General features: G+C 34.2%; 1 protein-coding gene across 1 annotated transcript in view; it reads left to right on the top strand.

Moving 5' to 3' along the window:
• The window catches only part of LOC106882176 (sodium/calcium exchanger 1), a 307,427-nt gene that overhangs the window by 258,708 nt on the left and 21,795 nt on the right, over window positions 1-26,924 (top strand). Inside the window, exons 3-4 of the mRNA XM_089354024.1 lie at window positions 3,854-3,874; window positions 16,321-16,491. Of these exons, the coding sequence (XP_089210150.1) occupies window positions 3,854-3,874; window positions 16,321-16,491 (192 nt within the window). The remainder of the gene's footprint in view (window positions 1-3,853; window positions 3,875-16,320; window positions 16,492-26,924) is intronic.

Consider the following 26,924-nt stretch of genomic DNA (forward strand, 5'->3'; position numbering starts at 1 on the left):
TTTGGCTTCTAATTATCAGTTCCAGCTTCCTTTTGAAGCAGGTGAGAAAATGAATTAAATTAGCAGTAATATCTTTTCAGTTAATCACTTTGATTCCTATCTGTATCCTCCCATACATCATTCATTTCACTGTAGTTAGTTACTTATATTCAACTACATATTGTTGCGCTTAGCATTGCAATCAGTTATCTGCTCTTGTCTCTGTATCCTCCAGTATGTTTTGGCCTTCTGCCTAGCTGTCTACACTCAAACAGATCTTGTTATACATGTTCTCATTGGGTCAGCTACACTCACTTATCTAAATATTTTACTTGGCATATTCATTAACATCAAAGTTCTTGCTTATTTCATATATCTTAAAATATACGTCAAAACATTTGGGAATGTAAAAGGTTGTAGTTATAGATGACTTACTGTGTGAAGATGAAAAGACAGTATCTTAATAAATCTTTACGATTGCTATTTATGAAATGTCCTGGACTTGTTATTTGCATTGTGAAGAGGGAAGCTTAGCAGAAATGGTAGGGCAGAGTACCAAACTAAGTGACTTTACTGTATTTGGTTTGGTTCCTCTATGTTCTGAGTTCAAGTTCCTCTGGGGAGGGTCAGTAAAATAGACCCCCACACCCATAATACACTGCAGTGGATTTAATGAGTTATTCCTCGTTATTGTTCACATTTAGTTTAATGTATGCATTTCCATTTTTGTATCTGGCTGTCCCCCCCCCCCTTTTTTTAGATGTATAACTTAGAGGTGTATATATGAAGATCCCTCCCGACGAAGAGAGTGGTTGAACAACATCAGGGAATAAACAGGGGTAGTAAATAGCTAGTTAATTACAACAAAAGGTAAAGGAGGGCGGAATTACATCACCCGATGTACCACCTACAGCCTTCTTTGGTTATGGAGCTATTGATTTGACTTAACTGATTGATTGATCTGAGCATTTGAAGCAAGGTTTTCATTAATGAAATGTTTCTAACCATACGAATATTTCTTATTGATTAAAGCATGAAAATTCTCTGAATTAAATATTTTCCCCCTGATTGAAATAGATTGGTTGATTTTTTGATCAGCTAACTGTGTTTGGGTGCTTTGGAGATAAAAACGAATAATTGCCATTTTTTTTCTTTCTTTCCTTATGAGATATAATTGTGTTTTTTTAACCTCAGTCACCTCTAATTAAGCACACGCAATCAAAAGTATTTCAACTGAAATGATACCATTTCGTTTTTCCTTTTTATAATTTAGACATTGTGTTTATCACTACATTATCTGAAGTACCCTTCCTTGCATTTTTTTGTTAAAGGTGGCAGAGTGTGATTTGAGGAAAGGCTGAATATTGTTGCTCAACCTATTTCGAGTAGGTTGAGCTAGCACACTCAAGCTCTCTTCCTGGCTCATTTCTCGAGTTTGTTTGAAGATGGGTGTATGACTCTAGCATTTCCAGAATCTGAAGTGGGGGAGTAATAGAAGTCAATAACTTTGGATTCTTGCCAATATGTGGTTGGGAAATAAAAAATATCTCGCTTTCTCTCTCTTTCCTTCAAACACATTATATTGAAGACACAGCTGTTCAGTGTTTTTATGAATGATTTTTCATAATTCCATATTCGTCCTTTATGTATAGTTTGGAGCAATAATGTCCCTATGTCCATTAATGTTCTAGACTATCTTCTGAGCAAAGTATGGAAAATAGTGAGTGGCATTTTTATTGCTGTATTTTTGTACTAGCCAACAAGGATCATGGAAATGATGTAACTCATAAAATCACCATCATCATCATCATCATCATCTGTAATTTTTTGCTTTCTGAATTGATTATAAAAATCTTTTCTTTCATTATTATTATTATTATTCTTTGGAAATGGGCTGTGCGTGAGAAGACCCGGCAAGCCAAGTAAGATCGTTGCCAGTGCCCCTGGACTGGTTCTTGTGCGGGTGGCACATGAGATGCACCATTTTGAGCGTGGCCGTTGCCAGTACCGCCTGACTGGCTCCTGTAGGATTTTCGAGCGAGATCGTTGCCAGTGCCCCTGGACTGGCTTGTGCGGGTGGCACATAAAAGACACCATTTCGAGCGTGGCCGTTTTCGTGCGGGTGACACGTAAAAGCACCCACTACACTCTCTGAGTGGTTGGCGTTAGGAAGGGCATCCAGCTGTAGAAACTCTGCCAAATCAGACTGGAGCCTGGTGTTGCCATCCGGTTTCACCAGTCCTCAGTCAAATCGTCCAACCCATGCTAGCATGGAAAGCGGACGTTAAACGATGATGATGATATTATTATTTTGGCAGTGAGTTAGCAGAATCGTTAGCAAACCAAACAAAATGCTTAGAGGTATTTCATTCATTTTTACATTCTGAGTTCAAATTCCACCAAGATCGAATTTGCCTTTCATAATTGAATGGTTGATAAGATAATTACGAATTGAGCTCTGGAATTCATGATATTGACTAGTCCCCCTCTCCTTAAATTTCAGGCTTTTTGCCTATAGTAGAGAAGATTATTATTATTATTATTATTATTATTATTAAAGTTGCAGGCTGGCAGGATCATTAACTTGTTGGACAAAATACTTAATGGAGTTTCATGTCTTTATGAAATTCTCTCAAAGTCAACTTTGCCTTTCATCCTGTTGGGGGTGGGGTCGATAAAATAAGTCCCTGCTAAATACTGGAGTCAATGTAATCAATTTACCCCTTCCCCAAAATTTCTGGCCATGTGCCTAAATTTGAAATTATCATCATCATTTTTATTATTATTTCTTCTGTATTGAAATCACCATTTTTCATTTGTGTAGACACAATGTCATCATTGGTATAAAACACTGAAGAATAAAAAGAAAATGTGCTTCAACATCAATGCTGATAATAATTTGAATATTTTGCTTTTATTCAGAAAAAGAAACTTTACATAAAAATCATCTGCTTCTTTTATTAATACCATAATATATTTTTAATGTCTTAATATTGTTGCTGAGCTATTAATTTTTATCTATAGTTATACTTGCAATTATTTCTTGTTTCCTTAGATTTTCAAAGATGTTTCTGTTTTTTAATATTCAAAATATATTTTTCTTTTTGATTTTTACTTTTTTTTTTGTTATACATACAAAAGATAGCAAATAATCAGGAATGGGAATGGTGTCCTTTTTCTTCTTTTTTTTTTTCTACCTGGTTATATTTTTCTGGTTCCAAATCCCTAATTGATAAATCTGCAGGTGACTGGGATGGGTTTTCACATATAATGAAAAATAATAGGAGCAGAAAAATCTTGAATCAAATGTCTTTAAAAAAAAAAAAATGCAAAAACAATTTTTTTAATTTAATTCAACTGAAATTTAACTTTTTAATCAATAAAAGAATTTTCAAGGTTACGTTTTCTTTCTTTCATTGATTTTTTTTTTATTATTCAGTTTAGAGAACCGATTCCACATCCCTCTTTCCACATCCCTCTTTCCACAGCTTCTCTTGCCACCCAACCACTATCACACTTCACCAATTATCAACTTTATAAAGGGTACTTGAAACAAGATTCCGAAAACTAATACACACACTAATATACACACACGTAAACACCTATACATGAGTGAATGAATAATCACAAGAAAGTAGCACTCAGCACATTTAGTTGGAGTTACATGTATTTTGTATGTGTGTCTATGCGTATGTTTGCATATACATCTACACATATTTACATGTGTGAATATATATCTCTATAAATAGTTATGTATGTACCCATACATATGTCTCAGTCTGTATATATATATTTGTAAGTATAAATACATAACATTTTATTTTTATTTTACTTTTTTATTTCATTTTGAATTGTTTATGCTTTGTTTTTATAGATACTGAATCTGCCCACTCAGGTAAATGTGTGAAAAGCAGCTAGTGCTTAGATTTTTAGGTGTTTTGATTGTTAGAAGCAATGAGGCTGTTGGCTGGCAATCTTTGTTTAATTTCTTTTTCTATATTTTTTTTTTGTTTACTTTATTAGTATGAAACCATGTAGTTTTTATTAGTGTGTGGCTGCATTAAAGATGAATAGTTGCCCGGCTCTTTTCACTTTTATAAGCATGTTTATATCCATGAAAAAAAAAATCTTGAGGTTTGACAATGTGGAAAATCCTTTGCCTGGATTTTTTACCCGTATTTTTTCCTTCCACTCCTTAGAGATTTCATTTATTTATTTATTTATTTATTTCAAAATTTCTTTGCAGTACAGGAAATTATTGGACTACTTACAATTAAAATGTTTCCTTGTTTAAACCGAGGAATGTTAACAACTGCAGTCCTGCATGATTTCTCAGTCCCTTTCTCTCTCTTTCAGTCTCTATCTTTCTCTCTCTCTCTCTCTCTCTCTCTCTCTCTCTCTCACACACACACACACACACACACACACACACTCTCTCTCTCTCTCTAGTAGAAATGAAATATTCCAATAGACCTGACATTTTACTAGTAGCTCATAGGCCTTTGGTGCTAATTCACTTCAACAATATTTATTTGGACATTTTGGTCGAGCACTTAATCATACTTTATCCCACCTAGTTGTCAAGAACAGATACCAGATATTTTGTGGCATTGTTATCTCAGTTAGACTGGCATCTCATCATTGTCATCATGTACGTTACCATATTTAGACTTTTCTATGGCTGGATGCCCTTCCCATGTCAGCTGTTACTTGTTTCAAGACAAAGTAATAAATGTGTCAATCTATCGAACAGTAAACAACCTGGACATACTTTTACAAATGACACTGTTTATAGGAATGGGGAAGCTTTTGTTCACAAACAGCTTGCAACATGTGAAGATGAGAGTAAATACAAACACACACATGCACATAATCATGATTATTTAACATCCGTTTTTCCTTGTTGGCATGGGTTGGATGGCTTGACAGGCCAGGGGCCACACCAAGTTCCAAAGTCAGTTTTGGCTTGGTTTCTACAGCTGGATGTCCTTCCTAATGCCAACCGCTTTACAAAGTGTACTGGATGCTTTTTACACAGCACCAGCACCAGTGTTTTTTTCTTGTGGCACCTTGGTTTTAGGATCTCAATTCTGTTATGGTGAGTAGGTGGGTCTTCTCAAGTACAACAATGCACCACATATTTCAGTCCTCTGTCATCTCATGATATATATATAATGTAAAGAATATGACAGGTTTAGTACACTGGTGATCCAAATGAATAGGTACGCTGAGTAAGTGCTATAATTTGTCATCCATTAGGTTCCAAGTTCACAGTTGAGGCTGTAGCTAAGGATCCGTATTAGGCTTCTGTGTTGGCAGGTATACATTAGAAGAAAAGGACATCAAAAACCAACGCAGGACGAATATTTATGATAATTTAAGATTTCAAATCAACCTTATCCTAATTGAATTATTATAAATGACTTGAGATTCTCCTCCTGCCCTGGTTTTTGATATCCTTTTCCTCTAATATATATGTATGTAGTAATGAGTTTCTTTAGTTTCTGTCTACCAATTTCGCTCAAGGTATTGATCAACCCACAGCTATAGTAGAGAACACCAGTTTGTCAATGTCCATGCAGTTGACCAATGCAGCCCAAGCAGATCTTGGGGCTCAATTATGGTCTATGTATTCTGTCAAATTAATAAACATCAAGGGCCCAGTACATTGATTTACCTGGGGGCCTATAATAATGCATAGAAAAACCCTGCTGTAGACAGTGTCAACTTAACCATATAATTTCAAAGTAAATTCTTAACACAGCTCATGCCAGGGGGTAAATTTTTCTTTTGATTCCATAACACTGGAGATAAGCACACATAGATGCATGGAGGAACCTTTATATGTAAAAGCCTTCCCATCAGAGATCCTCAAGGCGGTTCGTTGACTTGCTAGAAATAGCAGCCAACTTTCCTACAAAGCATCCCTGACTAACTATTAAGAAAGGACAGGCACATTGGATAATATTCCTTTTAGTGCTGTGTCTGAAATAAAACAGAATGGTTGTAGCTTGAACACCTTTTGTTGTACTTATCTCTTCAATCAAGGCTAGGTAGAAGTTAAGCAATACATGTATCCACAAGCATCCATACAAACACAAATGTGTATACACACGCACACATGCACCATATACATGCAAATATATATCTGTGTATGTATGTACATACATACACAGCCACACACACACGCACATAAATGCACATGTGTTTAAATAGCATTCAAGTACTTAAGTACTTAAATCTATCTTAATGTGTTGGAGCAGAGTCGTATACTGAAAATATTTTTATTAGATGGTTTTAAGCAGGTGATTTTGGGAAAGAATATTTGTACACAATTGGAAAAAATAAAACCATTTTACTTGCATTCCAAAATGCTCAAGGTGTTTCAGTGTTAGTATATATGTATACATGTGTGTGTGTGTGAGTGTGTGTGTGTGTATACTCACACACACATACACATATATATCTCATGAATATTTTACAACTAGTCAATGTCCAGTCTCATTGTGTACCCCCAGGTCAGTCAAAGTATAGCTTGACCCATGATGGAAGATATTCTGGCTGTCCATCTTTTTAAGGACCTAAAGGGCAACATACACAATCAAGGAGCATTTATCCACTGAAGCCTTTGCTTTTGTAAAGATTACAAAGTGTGATTTGAGGGAAATTTGGCTGCAGTTTTAACAATTTACATGAGTGCAAAGAAGTAAAATATCCATTAAAGAATTCTATGACAGTTAAGTTCTACTAAAGATTGAAAGGCACATGTGTGTATAAATGCTTTTCAACAACATATATATTTAAAAGATATTTAATCTTGCAGTTAAGTTATTTTAGAGTTAAAACTAAAAATAGATGAAGAAGAGCAGGCAATAAGAATTTTAGAATCTTGTCAAGATTTCTTATATCAAGTCTCTTTAACCATTGACAATTTTTCTCCAGGTTTGTTATATATTAGTTTTACTTGGCTTGACATGTCTTATCAAGTACAGCAAATCCCCACTAATAATAGAGCTGAAGTGAAAACCAAATATATAGTGCAAGTGTTTAATTGGCAAAATATGACCATCCCCAAGTATAACAACCTTTTATCATTTATGCTGTATTAAGTTGGTGTTGGAGCATAACTTAACAGAAGACTCCTGCATACAATTATGATAGGTGTTTTTTAAATATGGATGATACAAAACAAGGGGTTGTCCAAAGTGATCAGTATTTGATGAGTAAGTTTGATCCACATGTTACATCACAAGAGTATATTAAGGGAGATTGTAAAACGAAAGTATATAAACATTTCTTGATACTGCTTATCCAACAGCATAATTGAATATGTTTCCACTTACAAAATTAAATTAAAAGTTTCTACTTTAGGATGTCTTTAAGCACCACAGAGACAAGTATAATCTCTTAACACACTATTAAGCATCTCTCACAAAGTGAAATTAACCTACTGATATTTATAAGGATAGAATTGAAGAGCAACAGGAATAGTTTTCAAATATTTCACACTATTCTACTGTCATACACCACTTAAACAAACACATACATATTAATTACATATAAATGTATATACACATATACATATGCATGCCTATATATTTTTATATTATTTTTATATATGTGCATATATACATACACTGGCATGCATATACATGGACCCACTCACACATTTATTGCTGATGTTTATACTTAAGTTTCCCATCAATGGCTTTTGCTAACTAATGTACCATTTAAAGAGGTATATTAGTTCCAATGTTAGTAATTTAGTAAATAGAAGACTACTCTTCTGTCTCCAGTATGTTTTAATGCAGTATGTTTTAATGCAGTATGTTTTGATGATTTTGCTTTATTAATTTTGATTTTATAGTTTCTTCTAATATTCTAACTGGTCACAAGACCCTTTTAAATATACAGTTTGCTGTATTAACTCGTGTCCTGGGCTGGCATTTGAAAAAATAAAAATTGGCAATGCATGCCATTATCCTCTTGCATTAGCAAATTTTTAAGCATTAGTGAATCTTGGCCATGTAGTTTGAGTGAAAATCTTTTTCAGGATTTTTTTCTTTTTCTTATTTTTGTATTCAATTTCTTATTGCAGTTAATTCTAGAATGTCAATTGCTTCACTTAAGTTTATCTATATATGGATGATCTTATGTACTTGCGTATGTGCATACATGTATGTGTGTGTATGTGTATATATATTTTTTTATGGATGGGTATATATATAATAGGTGCCTACATGAACAAATATAAAGTATTCAGCACAAGTGTGGAGTAAAATATGTGCGTGTACATATGTAATGCTATAACTTATTAAAAGATAAAAGATTGTCACTTCAGATTTCATACAAGGTTAAATGAGGTAAGCTTCAGATGATAAGCAACCATTCTTGTAAAAAAAAATGGATATATTTCTTGATTTTTCTGAGAGAAATGGTTCAGTTTATCATTTGAAAATTATTCAGTTATTTAACCAAGTATGAAATTTGAAGTAATGATGTCTTTCCTTTCATGTGTGTTTGTGTGTATATATATATATTTGAACACAACACACACACATATACATACATATATATATACATACAGACACACACACACACACACACACACACACACACACACACATATATATGTAGTGCAGCACCTCACATATCTATGCACCAAATGCTAGATGCTTTTGCTTTGAAAACATGAACAGTTTATGGCTCTTTTTTTTTTTCTGTTATACTTCCAAACATTTGTTTACCTTATCTATATATTTTCAAAGTAAATCTTGCATAGATAATTGAAAAGGGTTAATTTTTATTTTACTTTGGATTTTTTTTTTAATAATATCTATTTGTTTTTTACCTTTCAATATTTGTATTTCTTCTACATATTCTGGAATAGACATCGCACGCCTTCTAGGTGTAGTTACGTATCTTTAACTTTCTTTCTGTTTTTTTTCTCTTTTACCTTTTTTTTAAATCAATATTTAAAATTTGCCATCTCTTTGAAATGCACGTCTGTTAAATTTGCAGATACTGCTTTATGCAATTTTAATCTCACTTCTTGTCTGTGTCACTTTAACTCTATTAATGTTGATGTTGTTCTTGTAGCTGTAGTATATTTACAGTTATTTTTGTTTGTTGTTTTCTCCTCTGTAAAAATGTATTTCATTCTTTTTTCTTCAGTTGATTTTAAAATTTGTGATATATATATATATATATATATATATATATATATATATATATATATATATATATTATATATATGAATGGTAAAAACAGATACTTTGGTTTGTTTGTTTTTATCTGATTACGGTTAGTTAAATTTAATACATTCTCTTTGCTTTAATAGACATCTGATTCAAAATATTTTATGCGTATTGTTTTGTTGTAATTTTCTACATTTTAAAAGGTTTTAAGTTATAGGTTTATTTGCAAACATAGCTGGAGTCAAGGTTTTACGATATCAGAATCCTTAAAATAATGCATCCTACTTTTAAAATTCTATCATTAAGTATTGCAAATCTACTTGTTCTTATAATAGACAGTATTTTGCTTTCCTCAGTTGTAAATACATTGGTCACCTCAAATAGCTTAGTTTCCTGCATTAAAGCATCTTCCTCTCTAAAATGGCACCTAGTCTAGAACCTCTGCCTTGCATATATTTTCCCCTCAGCAGTTGTTCCTCAAAAGTTCAAACTAGACATTACTTCAGTTCCTGACTCACTTCCAGGATCTAAGTGGTCATGGAGATCAACTTCACCTTTCCCCTTTTCAATGAGGAAGGGGGTGTCAGTAAAATAAATACCAGTTGAGCATTGAGGTTGAATGTAATCAACTAACCCCTCCCCCAAAATTGCTGACCTTGTGCCGATAGTAGTGATGATTATTCTTTTTATTATTATTATTATTATTATTTAGGGCAGTGAGGTGACAGAATCATTAGCACACCAGGCAAAATGCTTAGCAGTATTTCATCTGCCGCTACGTTCTGAGTTCAAATTCCACCAAGGTCAACTTTTTACCTTTCATCCATATCGGTGTCGATAAATTAAGTACCAACGAAACACTGGAGTCAACGTAATTGACTCATCCCCTCCTCCAAAATGACTGCCCTTGTAGCAAAATTTGAAACTATTATTATTATTATTATTATTATTGTTATTATTGTTTATTATTATTAGTATCATCAAGGCAGTAAGCTGGCAGAATCGTTAGCATGCTAAGTAAAATGCTTAGCTGCATTTCTCCATCTTTACATTCTGAGTTCAGATTCTGGCAAGGTTGACTTTGCTTTCATTGTTTCAGGGTTGATAAAATAGGTACCAGTTGAGCAGTAGGGTCAATGTAATTGACTTGCCCCCTCCACCAAAATTGCTGACTGTGAACCAAAATTTGAAATTATTATTATTAGTAGTAGTAGTAGTAGCAGCAGTAGTAGTTTCACAGAATCATTAGAACATCAAACAAAATACATTGCTGTATTTGTTCTGGCTCTTTATTTTCTGAGTTCAATCCAGCCAAAGTCACATTTCTCATTCATCTTTCTGAAGACAATAGAATAAAGTATTAGTCAAGTACATTTGGTTATTTAATTTCTGGCCTTGTGTTCCATATCAGAAACTACTATCACTAAAAGTTATTGAAGGGAGAAGAGAAATTGTACTAGTAACCTTTGCAATCTCTCACATGATGTTGTCTTAACCCAGTCTAAAAGCTGGTGTTTTGAAACTTGTTGCTCTCATTGTTGTGTCTATTGCTAAGCTATGTTTGCCTAGTCCACTTAGCTGTAAATAGGCACAATGTGGAAGGAACAACTCACTACTCTCAGTTGCCACAGCCCTGTGTAATCAACAAGTATTTTGTAAACTTGTAGTGTTGAGTTTAGCTCTTTCTGTGATTATTACTTTGTGTTTTATAGATTCTACATAGCTGGCTACTCTTGTTTCTCATATAATCTACTAGGTATGATGGGCAAAAACTTCATCTGTTTTTCAAGGGAAATGATGCTAGTATGTTCCACTGGGTGTGCAATATCAATGTACAAGGAGGTGCTGAAAAGTTCTTGGCTGTGGGTAAAAGAAAATACAGAAGGATCAGTTAATCATGATTTTATTCAACATATTCCCATTTCAGATTCACATTTTTATTGCAGTGATCCTTTAGTTTTTCTAAGCCCTGTAAAAGAACTCTGAAGGTTGGGCCTCCAACCAGGCATTTTAGGATACCCTTAAAGCCAGGAACTTTTCAGCATACCTTCGTACATGTGCACCAGAGTGCTAGTGTTTTGAGGGAAAAGTTGAGCATAAGAGGAATTAGATACAGTATACAAGAGAGAAGAACTAAGCTGGTTTGGTTATGTGATGTGTATGGATGTAGATAGTTGCATACGGAAGTGCTAATTATTTGAAGTGGATGGAACTTATGGAAGAGGGAGACCAGAAATTATTGAAGGCCAATCCCAAGACATTGAGGGGGATGACTAAGGACTGAAATATCTGATATATTGCTGTGCTCAAGAAGGCCAATCTGCCACAGTAGAATTAATACCAGTACACTCTATGGAGCGGTTAGTATTAGGCAGGGCATCCCAGCTGTGGAAACCATGCGAGAACAGACAATGGAGCCTGGTGCAGCCCCTGGCCTCACAAGCTCCAACCAAACTGTCCAACCCATGCCAGCACAGAAAATAAACATTAAATGATGATGATGAAGTCTAAAGGTCCCCCTATAATCTAATCAGTTATGAGACTCATTACTAGTAACAGTAAAGAATAAAATGTTATAGTTCACAACCCATGTCTTTTTGTACCATCAAAAAATACTTTGATGATTGCCTATGTAAATTTAAAAGAGGATATTACAAAGTGTCTTCTTATTGTCTGCTGCCCCAAACAAGATTTGCTTTCAGAAATGTAATTTAATGAAATTCGGATCAATTGTATTAAATTCAATCTATGTACAGCAAACTATAGTTGCCAATACAGCTACTAGAAGATTTCCTGTTAAGTGAGTTTACAAAGAATTTTGTTGCATTGTTAAGAAGCAATGTATTGATCTGTTGGCTCATAGCTTAGCACTTAGTCAAATTGCTCTGCTGCAACTCTTTTCTTGTCAAGTGATCATGATTTAGTCTTGTTATTTCATTGGTAAGTGACTGAGTAACAGTGTAGTTAGTTATTCAGAGGAGAAATAGATGGTAGGAGTTTCACATTGCTTTCTCAAGACCCATAGGTTGAGAGGAACTCTATACTGCAAGTTAATGAGACTTCCATCAGTTTTACCTTGCTGTTACATATAACACCCTTAACTCTTTTGTTACCTTATTTTTGTCGCAATACACTATTTTCTTTCAATTCATTTTAAAAAATAAGGAAGAGTATAGTAAAATATGGAGATGTACTTCTATAGCAAGTGTTTTAATCTGACAACATGTGTTGAAACTAAGGTGATTACAGTATGGAAGGTACAAAATTAGACATTCAGAAACATTTGTTTGTGTGTTACTGAATGGCTAACTTGTGTCTTCTTTGCTATGATTACTTTAATAAAATAGCTTTGTCATTATTAAGCTGGTGTTTGAAACAAATTAACATGAGAGTTTAATTGAAAGTTTTTAACTTAGATCACCTTAAAATAGAAAGTGTTTGTGCCATAGAACTAGAAGGGTTAAATCTAAATGTGTTTGATTGTTTTAAAGTGGACTGTCTTGTTAAAGAAATGGTACAGTAGATATAACAGGATTTTAACTGCCAAGCTTTCTGTTGTTAGCCAGTCTGATACACTCTATTTCTGTTCTATTTTCATGTAACATTGTTGACGTACCTGAATTTCAGTTTAAAAATTCTTTTTTTTTTTTTACCCATCTTTTCTACACCATTCAATTCTGGGCTTTTTTATGCATTTAACCAACCTGGTATAGAATTAAATATTGGTTTCAAATTTTGGCATGAGGCCAACAATTTCAGGAAACGGAGTAAGTCATTTACATCGACCCCCAGTTCTCATCTGATACTTATTTTATCAACTCTAAAAGATTGAAAGACAAAGTCGACCTCAGTGGGATTGGAACTCAGAACATAAAGACAGACGAAATGCTACTAAGTAACGATTCTGCCTGCTTGCCTCCTTGGTATAGAATAAAATGTTGGTGTAACTTTCCATTCAGATTCTGCTTTGGGTTTTGTACAGTGGTTCTCAACTGGGGTCCATATGGCCCCTGAAGGTCTATATAAGATTTTTGGAGGTCCTTGCAACAAAATAGTAAATCCTGGATCCATGATAATATTTTAAGGGCCCCTGAAAAAATTTTGCTTTAGATGTATGTATTGGTATGTATTGCAAGAAACAGCCAAGTTTCTTTCTCCAACATTTTACATAGTTCAACTTACACAAATGAATGGGTAAAAAACAAATTAGGAATTTTGAAAGAAGTGTTTCTATAAAACTAGTTTTTAAACATTGAATGGCTACGGGAGATCCATCAGATTAAAATAGTGATCAAAAGGGGTCCATAGATGAAAAATGGTTGAGAGCCTCTGTCCTAGTAGCACCCATCTCCTCTCTAGAATATGGACGTTGTTGGTTCTCAAAACATTCATTTTCTTTCCACAGGTTTTATTTCTTAATCCTGCTGAGTGTCTATCCTTGTTCCTCACTGGGCAAGTTCAATAGGGGGCTGGTTTAGTCTCTGACCACTGCACCACAAAAAACCAATAGTGTGGGAGTACATGGTTGCGTGTGGCTTGTGAAGGCACGTGGTTTAGTCATTAGGGTATTCAGCTCACGATCATAAGGTCACGAGTTTGATTTCTGGTGGCGCATTGTGTCCTTGTGCAAGACACTTTATTTCAGGTGCTCCAGTCCACTCAGCTGGCAAAAAATGAGTAATACCTGTATTTCAAGGGGCCAGACTTGCCACACACTGTGTCATGCTGAATCTCCCTGAGAAGTATGGGTGTCTGTAGTGTGCTCAGCCACTTGCACATTAATCTCACAAGCAAGCTGTTCCATTGGTCAGATCAACTGGAGCCTTCATCATAAGTGACAGGGTGTGAGATACATGGTTGCCAGTAGCAGGTTTCTATCAGCCTGTGATTAAATTACTCTTGACCTGACATGGATGCACACTGGGTGTTATTTCTTGTTTGATCAGTTTCTGTTATTTCCTGTCAAATATCAGTGGTTAGCTGTAACTGACCACTGATATCTAATTGGAGCTTTTAGGTGGCAAAATTGACCTTAGATATAGTTTACTTATTCTTTTATTCTTTTACTTGTTTCAATCATTTGACTGCAGCCATGCTGGAGCACTGCATTGAAGTGTTTTAGTCAAACAAATTGACCCAGGACTTTATTTTTTAAAGCCTAGTATTTATTTTATCAGTCACTTTTGCTGAACCAGTAAGTTAAGGGGACGTAGACGCACCAACACTGGTTGTCATGCAGTGATGGGGATACAAAACAGACACAAAAGCACACACGCCTAGATATATACATATACACAATGGGCTTCTTTCAGTTTCTGTCTACCACATCCACTGATATTGCTTTGGTTAGCCCAGGGTTATAGTAGAAGACACTTGCACAAGGTGTCATACAGTAGGACTGAACCCGGAACCATGTGGTTGGGAAGCAAGCTTTTTACCACACAGCCACTCCTGTGCCTATCGTAGCACATCTGTACTTTTGTGATCAGTTGTTCCTATCTAAAACTGGCTGAACTGTTCAGGAATGTGACTTTGGCAAGACTTCAATTCGTAGCTACAAGATAATCAGTTGCTTGTCACTTATAACTTTTAATCCAACATGGTTACAGTACAATTAGAGTAGTAGACTGGCAAAATCTGTTGCGCAGCAGAAGAGCCAAGTTATGAAGTTCAAAAATATAGCTCCTTAAATTCAAGGTTCAAATGTTGTCAAGGTTGACTTTAACCCGCTCATGTATGAGCAGGAATTACTAGATTAATACCTTGATGAATGGGAGTATAAATTCAAATTCCACTTGTAATGTCTGCACTAATCACATTGGTAACATGTACCAACATTACTTCATCCTGAAGAGGAGACCACGAAGGAATTAGAAATGTTGATAATGGATTTTGGAACTTCACCATTCAAAGTATACTGGATGGAACTTGTACAATAATATGGAAAAAAAATAAAACTTCTGAAAAATAGTAACACTTGAAAACAACCATTGTTTACACATACACACACACACACACACACACACACACACACGAGATAGAGAGAAGTGAGTCTATTTAGATTCATATTTTTGTGAGAACAGGAACTTTTTATTGCTTTGTTGTAGTTATAATTGTAAGACATTATAAAGCTTCAGTATTTATAAGTGTTAATTATAGAAATCTATTTACTCTTGTTTATGGTGTATATATTTGCTCAATTCAGGTTTGTTCACTAAATATTCTGATGTATTTAATGTATTAACCTTCTTTATTAACCAGCTTAAACAAATATTAATATGTGACTAGTCATTTTATTACAATCGTTCATAACATTATATTAATAATTCATAATACAGTTTTAATCATTTATAATATTATTGCAATCATAATATAGTAATTGTACGGATGTATTCATGTCTATATTATCTAAGGATATATTATAAAGGTAAGGTTTGCTCTCAGCAAACTAAGTCCATTATAGAATTTCTCTTCCAGCTTGAATAATTCCATTCTGTATATGTTTATTCATGCCCTTAGGAAAAAGTATAATATTACAGTCACATTTTTCTCTTCTTTATAAATTTGTAATATTTTTTCCTAATGATTGTCTCTTGATCAAAGGAAGTTGGTTCTGCAGTTTCTTGCCAAACAACCATAGATATTCACAGATACACATAGGTTCACTCCCTGCATGAAATCTACATTGCCCGTACAGGTTCACAGTGTGCCACATGTCAGATGTTGAAGTAATTACAGAGTAGCATGAGTTGAAGAATACAATGCTGAAGAATACAATGCACCACCCAGTCTGTCTGGGAATCAAACTCATGGTCTCATGATTATGAGTGCAACACCCTATCCACTATTCCATGGTCATGTTTCTCCTACATATTTGATGAAGCACAAAGAAGTGTCTTCATTAGCTTTTAAGGTCTTATGATATTTAAATTCATCAAGCTTCAGAAATTGTGTAAAGTTACATCACTGTATGATGTAGATATCAATATACATTTCTCCTTTATTCTATTATAAAGTAAGTACCACTCGAGTTTTGGGTTCAATATTGCCAATCATACTTCTCTTCCCACAAAATTATGGTCTTGTGCCTATGTTACCATTCTTATTTTCCCTCCCTATTTCAGCTATTGCATGCTATTTTTAGGTTCTATATCACGCTATTTTGAAGAATGTGATGTCAGCTGTTTTCTGGATGAGACAAATGTCTCGGTACATTCTGGGACACCCTACTCAAATATGATTCCTCTTATTGAAAGACAGGATTTTGGCAGTTCTACATCTGCAAGCAATGAACCCATACGACAACGTATGTCAGGTCAGTCATAACTGTCACAAAAGCAGTTACCAGTCACCAGTCTTGTAGATTTTTAGGAATGAAGCCTCCACCGTTTTCATGTGTTCCAAGCGTCTTGCACTATTGAGAAGTAATGCGTTAGCCCAGCAGGTTGAAAAAATATATATATAGCATTTATAATAAAATGAATGAACAAATTATGTAGAACTTTATTGCTCCTTACTTAATTTGAAGTGACTTAGCTTTATCTGTGTGTTTTGCTTAAGTGGGCCCTACATAGAAGGCAATTTTTCAGCACCTAGCAATATATGTATGTTTATATAATGCTAATGGTATGCATTTGAGAGCCCTTTATGCCCACACCATCACCTGGCTTTTTTTTTTTTTTTTTTTTCTTTTTTGCTAGACTTGTGAGTGCCCTTCTAATTTATACTAATACTCCCTCCTGTTCTGTTATCTAATACCAGCCCTTTCAGCAAGATACCCCTATAACATATGAGTGTCTAAATCTATAATCTTAGTGATAGTAAAGCTTTTAAGCAACCACTCCTTGCCTACTCTGCTGTGTACATAGTATAGTCAGTATGCAAATCAATTATATTCTGTTTCATGTAATATTTTATTTACTTGTATTTATATTTTAATTGATTACTCACCCCTCTTATGATTCTAGTTATCTTCTTCACTAAACCTAACTATCGTTCCCATATAAAAGCATAGCTATCTCCTCTCATTAATGATGTTGATATTTGAAACTGCATCTTTTTTTTTATGTCTAGCAAGTATTTTATTAACTTGGTTTATCAGTTTATTTTACTGTGTTAGAAATAATTGTTTTACTTTGATATCCAGGTATGATACACTCTCTCTCACACACACACATACACATGCACAAATTTAGGTTTAACTTAATGAAATATGATTAAATAGTTTCTTTCATCTAAAAGGTTTATGAATATTTTTTTAACTTAATGTAACTTAATATTTCATGCTTGTTACATACACACCATGACTCATGTCAGTCCTTTAAAATGCGTTTATACTGTTACACTTACTGTTGTTCTATTTTACGACAGTATCAGGTTGTTCGTGTATAATTGTTCTCAATCATCATCATCGTCATAGACATCATCATTATGAACATTGTCATCATCATTGAAATCATCATCATCAGTCCCTGGACATTGCTGACTCAAGTCCTAGGACTCATAGAAACCTGCTACTTGGTTTCCACTACATATAAGTGAGCACAATCACAATATTGACCTTGAATGGGATTCCAGTGTTTCACAGGGTTACTCATTAAGAGCAGAGTGGATTGCAGCAACATGAAATGTTTTTCTCCAAATAAAACACACCACCCAGTCTGGGAATTGAAACCACGACCTTGCTATTTTGAATGCAACACCCTAACCATTAGGTCATACACTTTCACTTCAGTGGCTTTTAAGACAGGAAATAGTATATTACTAGCTCTTGGAAATTTCAGTTATTCAGATAAACTAACTACAAAATGGTTAGAAGTTTATAAGGAACCATAGTTTCTTTTAGATTGCATTTTTCTTGAAACATTTGATTTTTGAAATGGTGTAAGTTCCATTTAGATAATACTGAAACTGCGGTCTTAGAAGAGAGCATCTTTGAAAACTGTATTTTTTGTCAGCCGCTTGATTTCTCATCTACCTTGGAAGCTCTTACCTATTATTTTTATCAACTACGTTGTGGAAGAACCACTTGATAACACAAAGCTATTAAATTTCCTTTAAATTTATTTCATGAGGTATCAAACTTTTCATCGCTTAATTGTTATGTCATCACTAACACAGTTCCACTATCAACGCTGGAACTTTACCAGTGACCAGGTCACAGTTGTGCAAGGAAAATAATTGAATAGATAAATTTGAAGTGAATTCAACAGCCTTATGTGTTAGTAAATGGCATCATTATTCCATGATTTGACACCTGGTTTCAGATCAAGTTACTTGCAAGACAAGCACAACTCTGAAATTATTTTTATGTTTATGTCACAAAATGAAAGAGCTACTGAATCACATAGAATTGTTCATGATAATCTACTGGTCCATTTTTATTTGAGTTATTCATTTTGTTATTAAGTTATTCATTCTGTTGAAAATGTATCAAAAGAATACTATATATAGGAAACGCTTTAACCCTTTAGCTTTCAGATTGTTCTGTCTAGAGTAATACTTATTTATTCACATTATTATGAACTAATCATGCATTATATCTTAGTTTTAAGATTTTGATGAGGTAACTGCTAATTTTTAGAATAATATCATAGGGTTGGTGTTAGAAGCCAGATCTGGCCAATTTGAACATAAAATAGGTAAAATATTTTGGTCAGATATGGCAGGTTTAAATGCTAAAGGATTAGACAGTCTAAACTATAGAAATTGAAGGCACAATATTTTCTTTGTGACATTATACTTTAATATTTTTAATCATTAGCAGGATAAAATATTTTCCTGAGATAACAGCAGAAATAGAAAAAATTTATCAATTGGCACCCATACCAGCGACACGTAAGAAGCACTCATTACATTCTTGGAGTGGTTGGTGTTAGGAAGGGCATCCAGCTGTAGAAACCATGCCAAATCAGACTGGAGTCTGGTACAGCTCCTCAGCTTACCAGTCCTGGTCAAACCATCCAGCATGGACAACTGACATTAAATGATGATGATGAAATGTTATTCTGGTGCAGTACAACTATGTTGATAACATTTTAACAATTCCAAGTTATCCATCTATTAGTTTTCTCTACCCACCATTCCAGGGAGAGCCATGAGAGTAGAGTTCTCAGCACTTCTTCCATAGGTCCTATCAGAATCAGCTAGATTCCCAAGTTTAACCAACAGAGACTATGAATATTATCCAACCATGTTATTTGTGGTCTACCCTAGGTCTCTTGTTAGTTGACTTGGCTTGAAGAAATCTTCTTGTGATTCTTTCTTGCAACATTCTGGTCACGTGTCGTAATACTAGAGCTGTGACCTCTCAATGCATAGAAGTAGTGGCTTAACCTGAAGAAACTCTCTGAGCTATTCACTCTAAGAGAATCTCATGACTATACTCCTTTAATCAATACCCAATATTCATGAGGATAAACATGAAACTGCTTTCGTCACCAACCTCTCTCTTACCTCTTCTAAGAATTGGATGTTGAAGTTGGCACAGTACTGTGTCAGCACCACAAGTTTAGCATCTAATTGAGCTTCCTGCCACACAAAACTTATGAATATAGCCCCCAAGATATTTAAACTTCTCCGTGTGCCTCAAACAAGATGGGCAATGATTTAGATCTTAGTATTTTCATTTGAAATTGTATCATATTATGTTTAATTTTTAATATCTGAAATCTGATGGTGATTTTGCTGATATTTATTTCATGTCCAATATCTTAGATACCACCCGTTTTGTAGCTGGTTTACATCTGTTAGCATACCAAGCAGCTAAACTAACTGCGTAACACCTGAAATAACACGCGCTCTTGCATGACTGTAATCATATGGTTTAAACTAATTGAAAATGCTAAAACATAATAAATTAAAAGAATTAAGATAATGCAATGTAATTAAAATAAATGTTTTAACAGCTTGAGTGAAGGATAACATGCTTCATTTGAGTCTTAACTTGGTTTATAAATCAAACTGAGGTGGAAAATGATGACAACTATTACTATTGAAAAAGAAAACAACAACATCAAAAACTATATAAATAAAACTTATCCATGAGTCAGATTAATTATCATCAAATGATACATGTCATTATACTGTATTTTTGCTAAATATCTCAGAGCTTCATTGCCAAAAGCATCTAGATTATGTGCATAGTTGTGCAATCAAACTTTGTCTTTTCTTTTTAATATTGAACAAAAGGTAAAGCAGTGATCAGGCAGGCAAAATCATTGGTATTGTGAGAAAAATGCTTAGCAGCATTTTGTCCTTCTTTACATTCTGAGTTCAAATTCTGCCAAGGTCAACTTTGCCATTCATCCTTTCAGGGTCAATGAAATAAGTACCAGTTGAGTACAGGCGTTGAAGTAATCGATTTTACCCCCTCCCTCACTCCCTGAAATTGGTCTTGCACCAAACTTTGAAACCACTGTTAAACAAAAGGAAACCATAACATTTGGTGCAAATATGTTTTGCTTTTTCTTTTCTTCTATTTGTTTTAGCATATATTTAGTCTTTGATTACTGAAAATGAAAACTAATTTTGGTAACATCAATCTTGTTTCATCTTGTTTTCAGTTTATATCTCCATACTTAAAAGAATATATTAGCATGAGCTTATTCTTTGTTTTTTGGAGATTTTTTTACGCCTTACTATCTTGTATTCTATTATTAGTGATGCTATATATTGTCAATTGAGTCTATGACACCGATTTCTGAAAATTGTATTCAAGTTTACCTTGATATTTAGAACATCTTGTTTCAGTATTTGTGAGGATAGTCAAGTGTTCAAATTCAAGTGCTGTTATTACTCCTGATGGCACCATCACCACCGCTACTACTACTACTAGATTTTCGAAATTTTATTTATCTCCTATTTTCTGCAAGCTAGACCAAAAAAAGCACCTACTACACTTTGTTAAAGTGGTGGCATTAGGAAGGGCATCCTGCTGCAGAAACCATGCCAAAGTAGACAGCAGGGCTTGGTACAGTCCCTTGGCTTACCAGCACCTGTCAAACCATCCAGCTTATACCAGCATAGAAAACAAATGTTAAATGATGATGATGTGGAGAAGAAGAATTTTTAATAAATGTTGCCATTTTTGCTATTGAATAAATATGCATGCAAATTCAATTTATTGTCAGTTTTAAGTTCGTCTTTCACGCTGACAAAGTTTTGTCTGGTTAATATTTAAGTTGTAAATTTAAATTTAATGTATTCTTTTCAACTAAATTGTTAATTTAAAATTAATAAATATATTGATTTACATGATTAGTTTTAGATCATCGTTGTCTTAATATCCACCTTTCCATGCTGGCATTAGTCAGATAGAATTTATTGAGCAAAGACTTTCTATGGCCAGATACCCTTCCTGTTGACAACCCTAACTTGTTTCCAAGTAAGATAATGTTTCCCCACAAGCTCAGGCATGTTTTTTGGAAATAAAAGACACTGCTTATATGACAATGACACTCAATTACAACTATCACACGATGTCAAGACAAGGAGACACAATGATACACACACACACACACACACACATGCATATGCATACATGTGCCCTTGAGTTACTCTGTTGCTTCTGCTAATATTAATAAATATATCATGATATATTACATATATATATACATATATATATACATATATATATATATATATATATATATATATATAGGCACAGGTGTGACTGTGTGTTAAGAAGCTAGCTTCCCAACCACATGATTCCAGGTTCAGTCCCACTGCATTACACCTTGGGCAAGTGTCTTCCACTATAGCCTTGGGCCGACCAAAGCCTTGTGAGTGGATTTGGTAGATGGAAATTGAAAGAAGCCTGTCATATATATGTGTGTGTCTGTGTGTATATTTATGTGAATAAGTCTTTATGCCTGTGTTCGCCTTTATGTCCCCGTAACTTAGCAGTTTGGCAAAAGAGCCCAATAGAATAAGTACTAGGCTTACAAAGAATAAGTCTTGGGGTCAATTTCTTTGACTAAAGAAAAGACCCTATAAGATTGTGCTCCAGCATGGCTGCAGTCAAATGACTGAAACAACTAAAAGAGTAAAAGAATATGTATTTATGTTTATGATGGGCTTCTTTCAGTTTCCATCTACCAAATCTACTGACAAAGTTTTGATCAGCCCAGAGTTACTGTACGATACATTTACCCAACATGCCACTCAATGGGGCTGAACCTGGAGCAATGCAGTTAAAAAGCAAACTTCTTAACCCCACACCCATGTCTAAATATATATAAATGTGTGTATTCACCAGAGAAATCATCTTTCACACTGACTAAGTTTTGTCTGGTTAATATCAGACCAACGCTCGACATGCAAATGCCATGCAGATTTACAAATAATTTAATGCAACTATATTCTCTGTGGTCTGCTACGTAATAAGTTTTAAATTTTAGTCTTCATTGTCTTCTCTTCAGAAGTACTTACTGGGTTTGCTTCCTGTATTCACTGTCTTGTGGATTATGGCTCCACTATACTTTCTTGAGAATTCATTTGTAATAGAAATGCTTTCTTCTGAACTGTTAACTCTGTTCCTTGTCTATCTTCCACAATACCATCACATTGCTTCTAATGAAGACATGGATACAGCAAACTATCAAAAGACAAACTGTAGTGTGTAGTACAATTCTATATTTAAGAGATGAGGAATTACGTACATTTACATTTGATGGATATTTGTCCTCATCTTGTTTGTTGTTAACACAACTTTTCGGTGGATATACCCTCCAGCCTTTATCGGGTGTCTTGAAGAAATTTTGAACCTGGGTTCTCATTCCTAGGGCATTTTTCGATGTTATTATCACTATTGTTCAGGTCACTGCTTGGAATCGAACTAGGAATCTTGGGGTTAGTAGCCCACGCTCTTAACCACTATGCCATATGCCCGTGGGCAATTATGGAGTGAATTTTAGGGCTTATAAATCTAATATTTTTCTATCCTTCCTTGATACCGGTTCCCATATGCTGCTCATATCTGCACTCGGTCTGCTTAGGAGGTTGTTGAGTCCTAGCATATGTGCTGCTTCTTTTAGTTTACGTATTTTCCATTGGTGTTCTCTGTCTATTATTAACAGCAAACAAGATGAGGACAAATATCCGTCAAATGTAAATAATGTAAATAATGTAGTGTGTAGTAGTTACATAATTTTCTTTTAACTCTTACTTGTTTCACTCATTGGATTGCAGCCATGCTGGAGGACTGCCTTGAAGAGTTTAGTTCAACAAATCAATCTTAGTACTTTTTTTCTTAAGTTTGGCAAAAGAGACTGGTATTTATTCTACCAGTCTCTTTTGCCAAACTGGTAAGTTACAGAGACAAATAAACACCAGTTTTCAAGTGATTTGGGAGGACAAACATTAACAAAAAAATACACACAACACATTTTGAATTATTGTTAAGTCAGTTATGTTGATAATATATTTATATGTATACACACATTCACATGTGTGTTTGTGTATGTATGTATATATATGTATTTTTAATCGACACACCATGAAGGTCTCCTATGCTAACTCTGCTAATTTAGAGCAGCTTATGCACCACATAAACAATAGTAAAATGCAACAAAGGTTCAATAACCCACCTTTTGGATCTAGCAAACATGTGCATCTAAGTACCAACAAAGGAGATATAAACCACAATGAAAAACACCAATTACAGCCAAATTTATTGAGTAGAAACGCTTATGATACAGCTAACACAGTAATAAAGTTAGAACTACCTTATATACAAATAGATATGATAAATGCACGTGCAGAGAAAAATCAAATTGATGAACCTTCGTATGAATACAAGTCTTGTATATAAATGTACCATGCACACAAGGGGAGGGCCGTATGTTTACATTGGACAGACGGTTGATTCATTTAAGAATCGTTATCATAACCATGTTGCCAGCTTTAAGACAATCAATAAGAGACATTCAACATCTTTGGCTGATTTTGTATGATGACTGAAGGAGAATAAAATTAAATACAGCATAACCATACAATATCATTTCCAGGAGATGCTATCTCTGCTACAAGGAATCTCTGTTTATTCTGTGGACTAATGAGAAGATCATTAATAGAATTTCTGAAAGACTCTCATGATGCCTACATTCATATAAATGTACTTTCTCACAATGCAGTGGGAATGAATTTGAGTAACTGTTATCATAATTTACTTTAAAGTATGGATAAATTAAGTTTAGTTTTAACCTCTCCATTCTTATAAATACCAAGTAGATATTTAACTTGTTTTGTGATCATGAGTGCACCAAACACATGTGCATATGCTTACATTTTCGCAGATGCTTGTATGAGCGAGTGTACATGCACCATGCAGCTTGCTCAAGGGTGTTTATACATCCATATTTGTTAACGATTATTTTCAATTCTTTTCTCACTGTATTGTGTGTTTGGTTTTTTTTTTTTTGCATCTGTGATTTTATTTTTGATCTTCTATGTAAATGAAGGTATTTCCTTCGTTCTGCTGCTTTTCTTTCTATGAAAGAAGATACATTGCGGAACTGTTATTTTAACGAGTTGTGTCAATTTATCACTACCAGATGCACCTGAACCAGTTGTTGAGTGTCCCACGTGTGAGGGATTGATTCTAGATGTGTCAAATCAATTGTCGTGATTAATAATAAATTCTTGTATATTCCATCTTTAGTCTTTCATTTACCATATATATATAACAGGCTCCAGCACTGTTTCCTTCTATCAAATTCACTCACAAAGCATTTGTTGATCCGGGCCTATAGTAGAAGACACTTGCCTTGCTCAAGGTGTTGTGCAGTGGACCAAACCCAAAACCACATGGCTGCTAAAACAAGCTAGACTGAAAATAATTTCTTAGTTTATATGCCTGTCTTTTGTTCTGGAATGTCATTATCTACTCACCAAATTTCTACAGGTGTTAGATATTTGATTTTTTGTCAATACTTTCCATTTACAATTGCATTATAGTCGTCATGATAACCACTTAAAATACACTCATATTGCATGTTTACTTATGTTTATCTATAATAGTATTTTATGTACTACTTAGTAATAGTAGTGACTAGGTTAGAGATGTACAAATAAGACACTTTGATTCTTTTATGATGTGTATTATAGTATTATTACAAAATAAACTAGAATCAAATATAATGGTGCGTAGATTTATGTGTGTGTTAAACCACTATCATGTCTCTTCCACTAAGAAATTGTTTACTTCAAATCATTCTTAGATTAAATTGGTTGACAAACTAGTAAAACTTAGACATTTTTTTTATTTAGATACATCAATACTATTTTTGAAAAATGTTAGACATTTATCAGAATGACTCTGAAGACATAACATTATAATGACAATTCATTCCTCCCTGCCCACCCCACCCCAATTGATATGTCTGACTACTGAAAAACTTATTGATCTGGACTACATGAATTGCTCTATGTAGTTCTCCCACCTACCACAATTTCAAGTTTATTTTAACATTCATTCATCTAAGGTTTGAGTTCTGGGGCAAAGGGTGATTGATAAAATAATTTGCAGTGGCTCAGTCTACCCTAAGACTTTCCATAAGAAGGAAAATGTTTCAGTTTTGTGATTAGTCAAAAGATGAAATTTCAAATATTTTATTTATCCTCATTTTTCTTCACATTTCTTGTTGGAAATTAAGTTGCTTATCCCAAGGATAATTCTGACCGAGCATACATATAATCAAAGCTAACTGTTCTTGCCCTGTTCATCCTGTCTTTTGGAGACACAGGTAGGGCTGCATAATTGAAATACCTGCTTCACAACTAAATAGTTTAAGGTTCAATATCAACTACCACCATGGGGACCCCTCAGGTAAGAGTCTTCTACTATAGCCTTAGGTCAACTAAAATCTTGTAAGTTAACCCTTTAGTATTCAGATTACTCCATCTATTGTATTCCTTATTTATTCATATTGTTTACAATTCATCCTGTATTATCTTGTAGCTTTGAGATCTCATTGATGTGATTGTATATTTCTCGAATGATATTACAGGCTACGTGTGAGAGGCTGGATCTGCCTTGTTTAAACATGAAACAGGTAGAATATGTTGGCTGGATATGGCCAGTTTCAATGCTAAAGGATTAAATTTGGTGGAAGAACACAATGTGGATGCTCATTGAAAAGACCATTTCTGTTTCAGGTTGGAGACTTAATCCATTGCCAACTTCAACACATTCATCTTGGCTTGTGGGTGTCTTTCATAGAATCTCATCTATCTTAAGCATTCAGGCCAGGCTTTTAGTCTGAAGATAATTTCCACCGTTCCTCCTGTAAGTCTCACACACCCTGAAAATTGGAAATATCATGAGGGCTGTCCTTCCTTACTCGTTTCTTCTTTTATCAAATCTTAACAAAAAATGAGAAAGAAAAAAAGGGTCAAGAACTGCATTATCATGAGTGTTCTTCCTATTTTTAAGAGGGGTTAGAATGGGATCTGAAAGGAACTTTGCTGCTCTTTCTAGCTGGTTGTGTGACTGCATAATGACTTCCATTGTTCGCTTTGTAAATGAAGTTTTTTTAAATGAACTCACTAGTTTCTTAGCTCTGGACTTTCATTTATTTTTATTTTTGTAAGTTTATATTAGAAATACCTAAATTTCAAGTATATGTGATGTATGTATAAACCTATGTATATATCTGTATACATATGTATATATATGTGTGTGTGTGTGTATCTTGCTCTAAATTCTATCCCTTTTTTTAATTTTGTACTTCCCTTTTCCAGATATAA

This window comes from Octopus bimaculoides, chromosome 6 (genome assembly GCF_046866305.1).
Source record: "Octopus bimaculoides isolate indiv1 chromosome 6, ASM4686630v1, whole genome shotgun sequence".
NCBI lineage: Eukaryota > Metazoa > Mollusca > Cephalopoda > Octopoda > Octopodidae > Octopus > Octopus bimaculoides.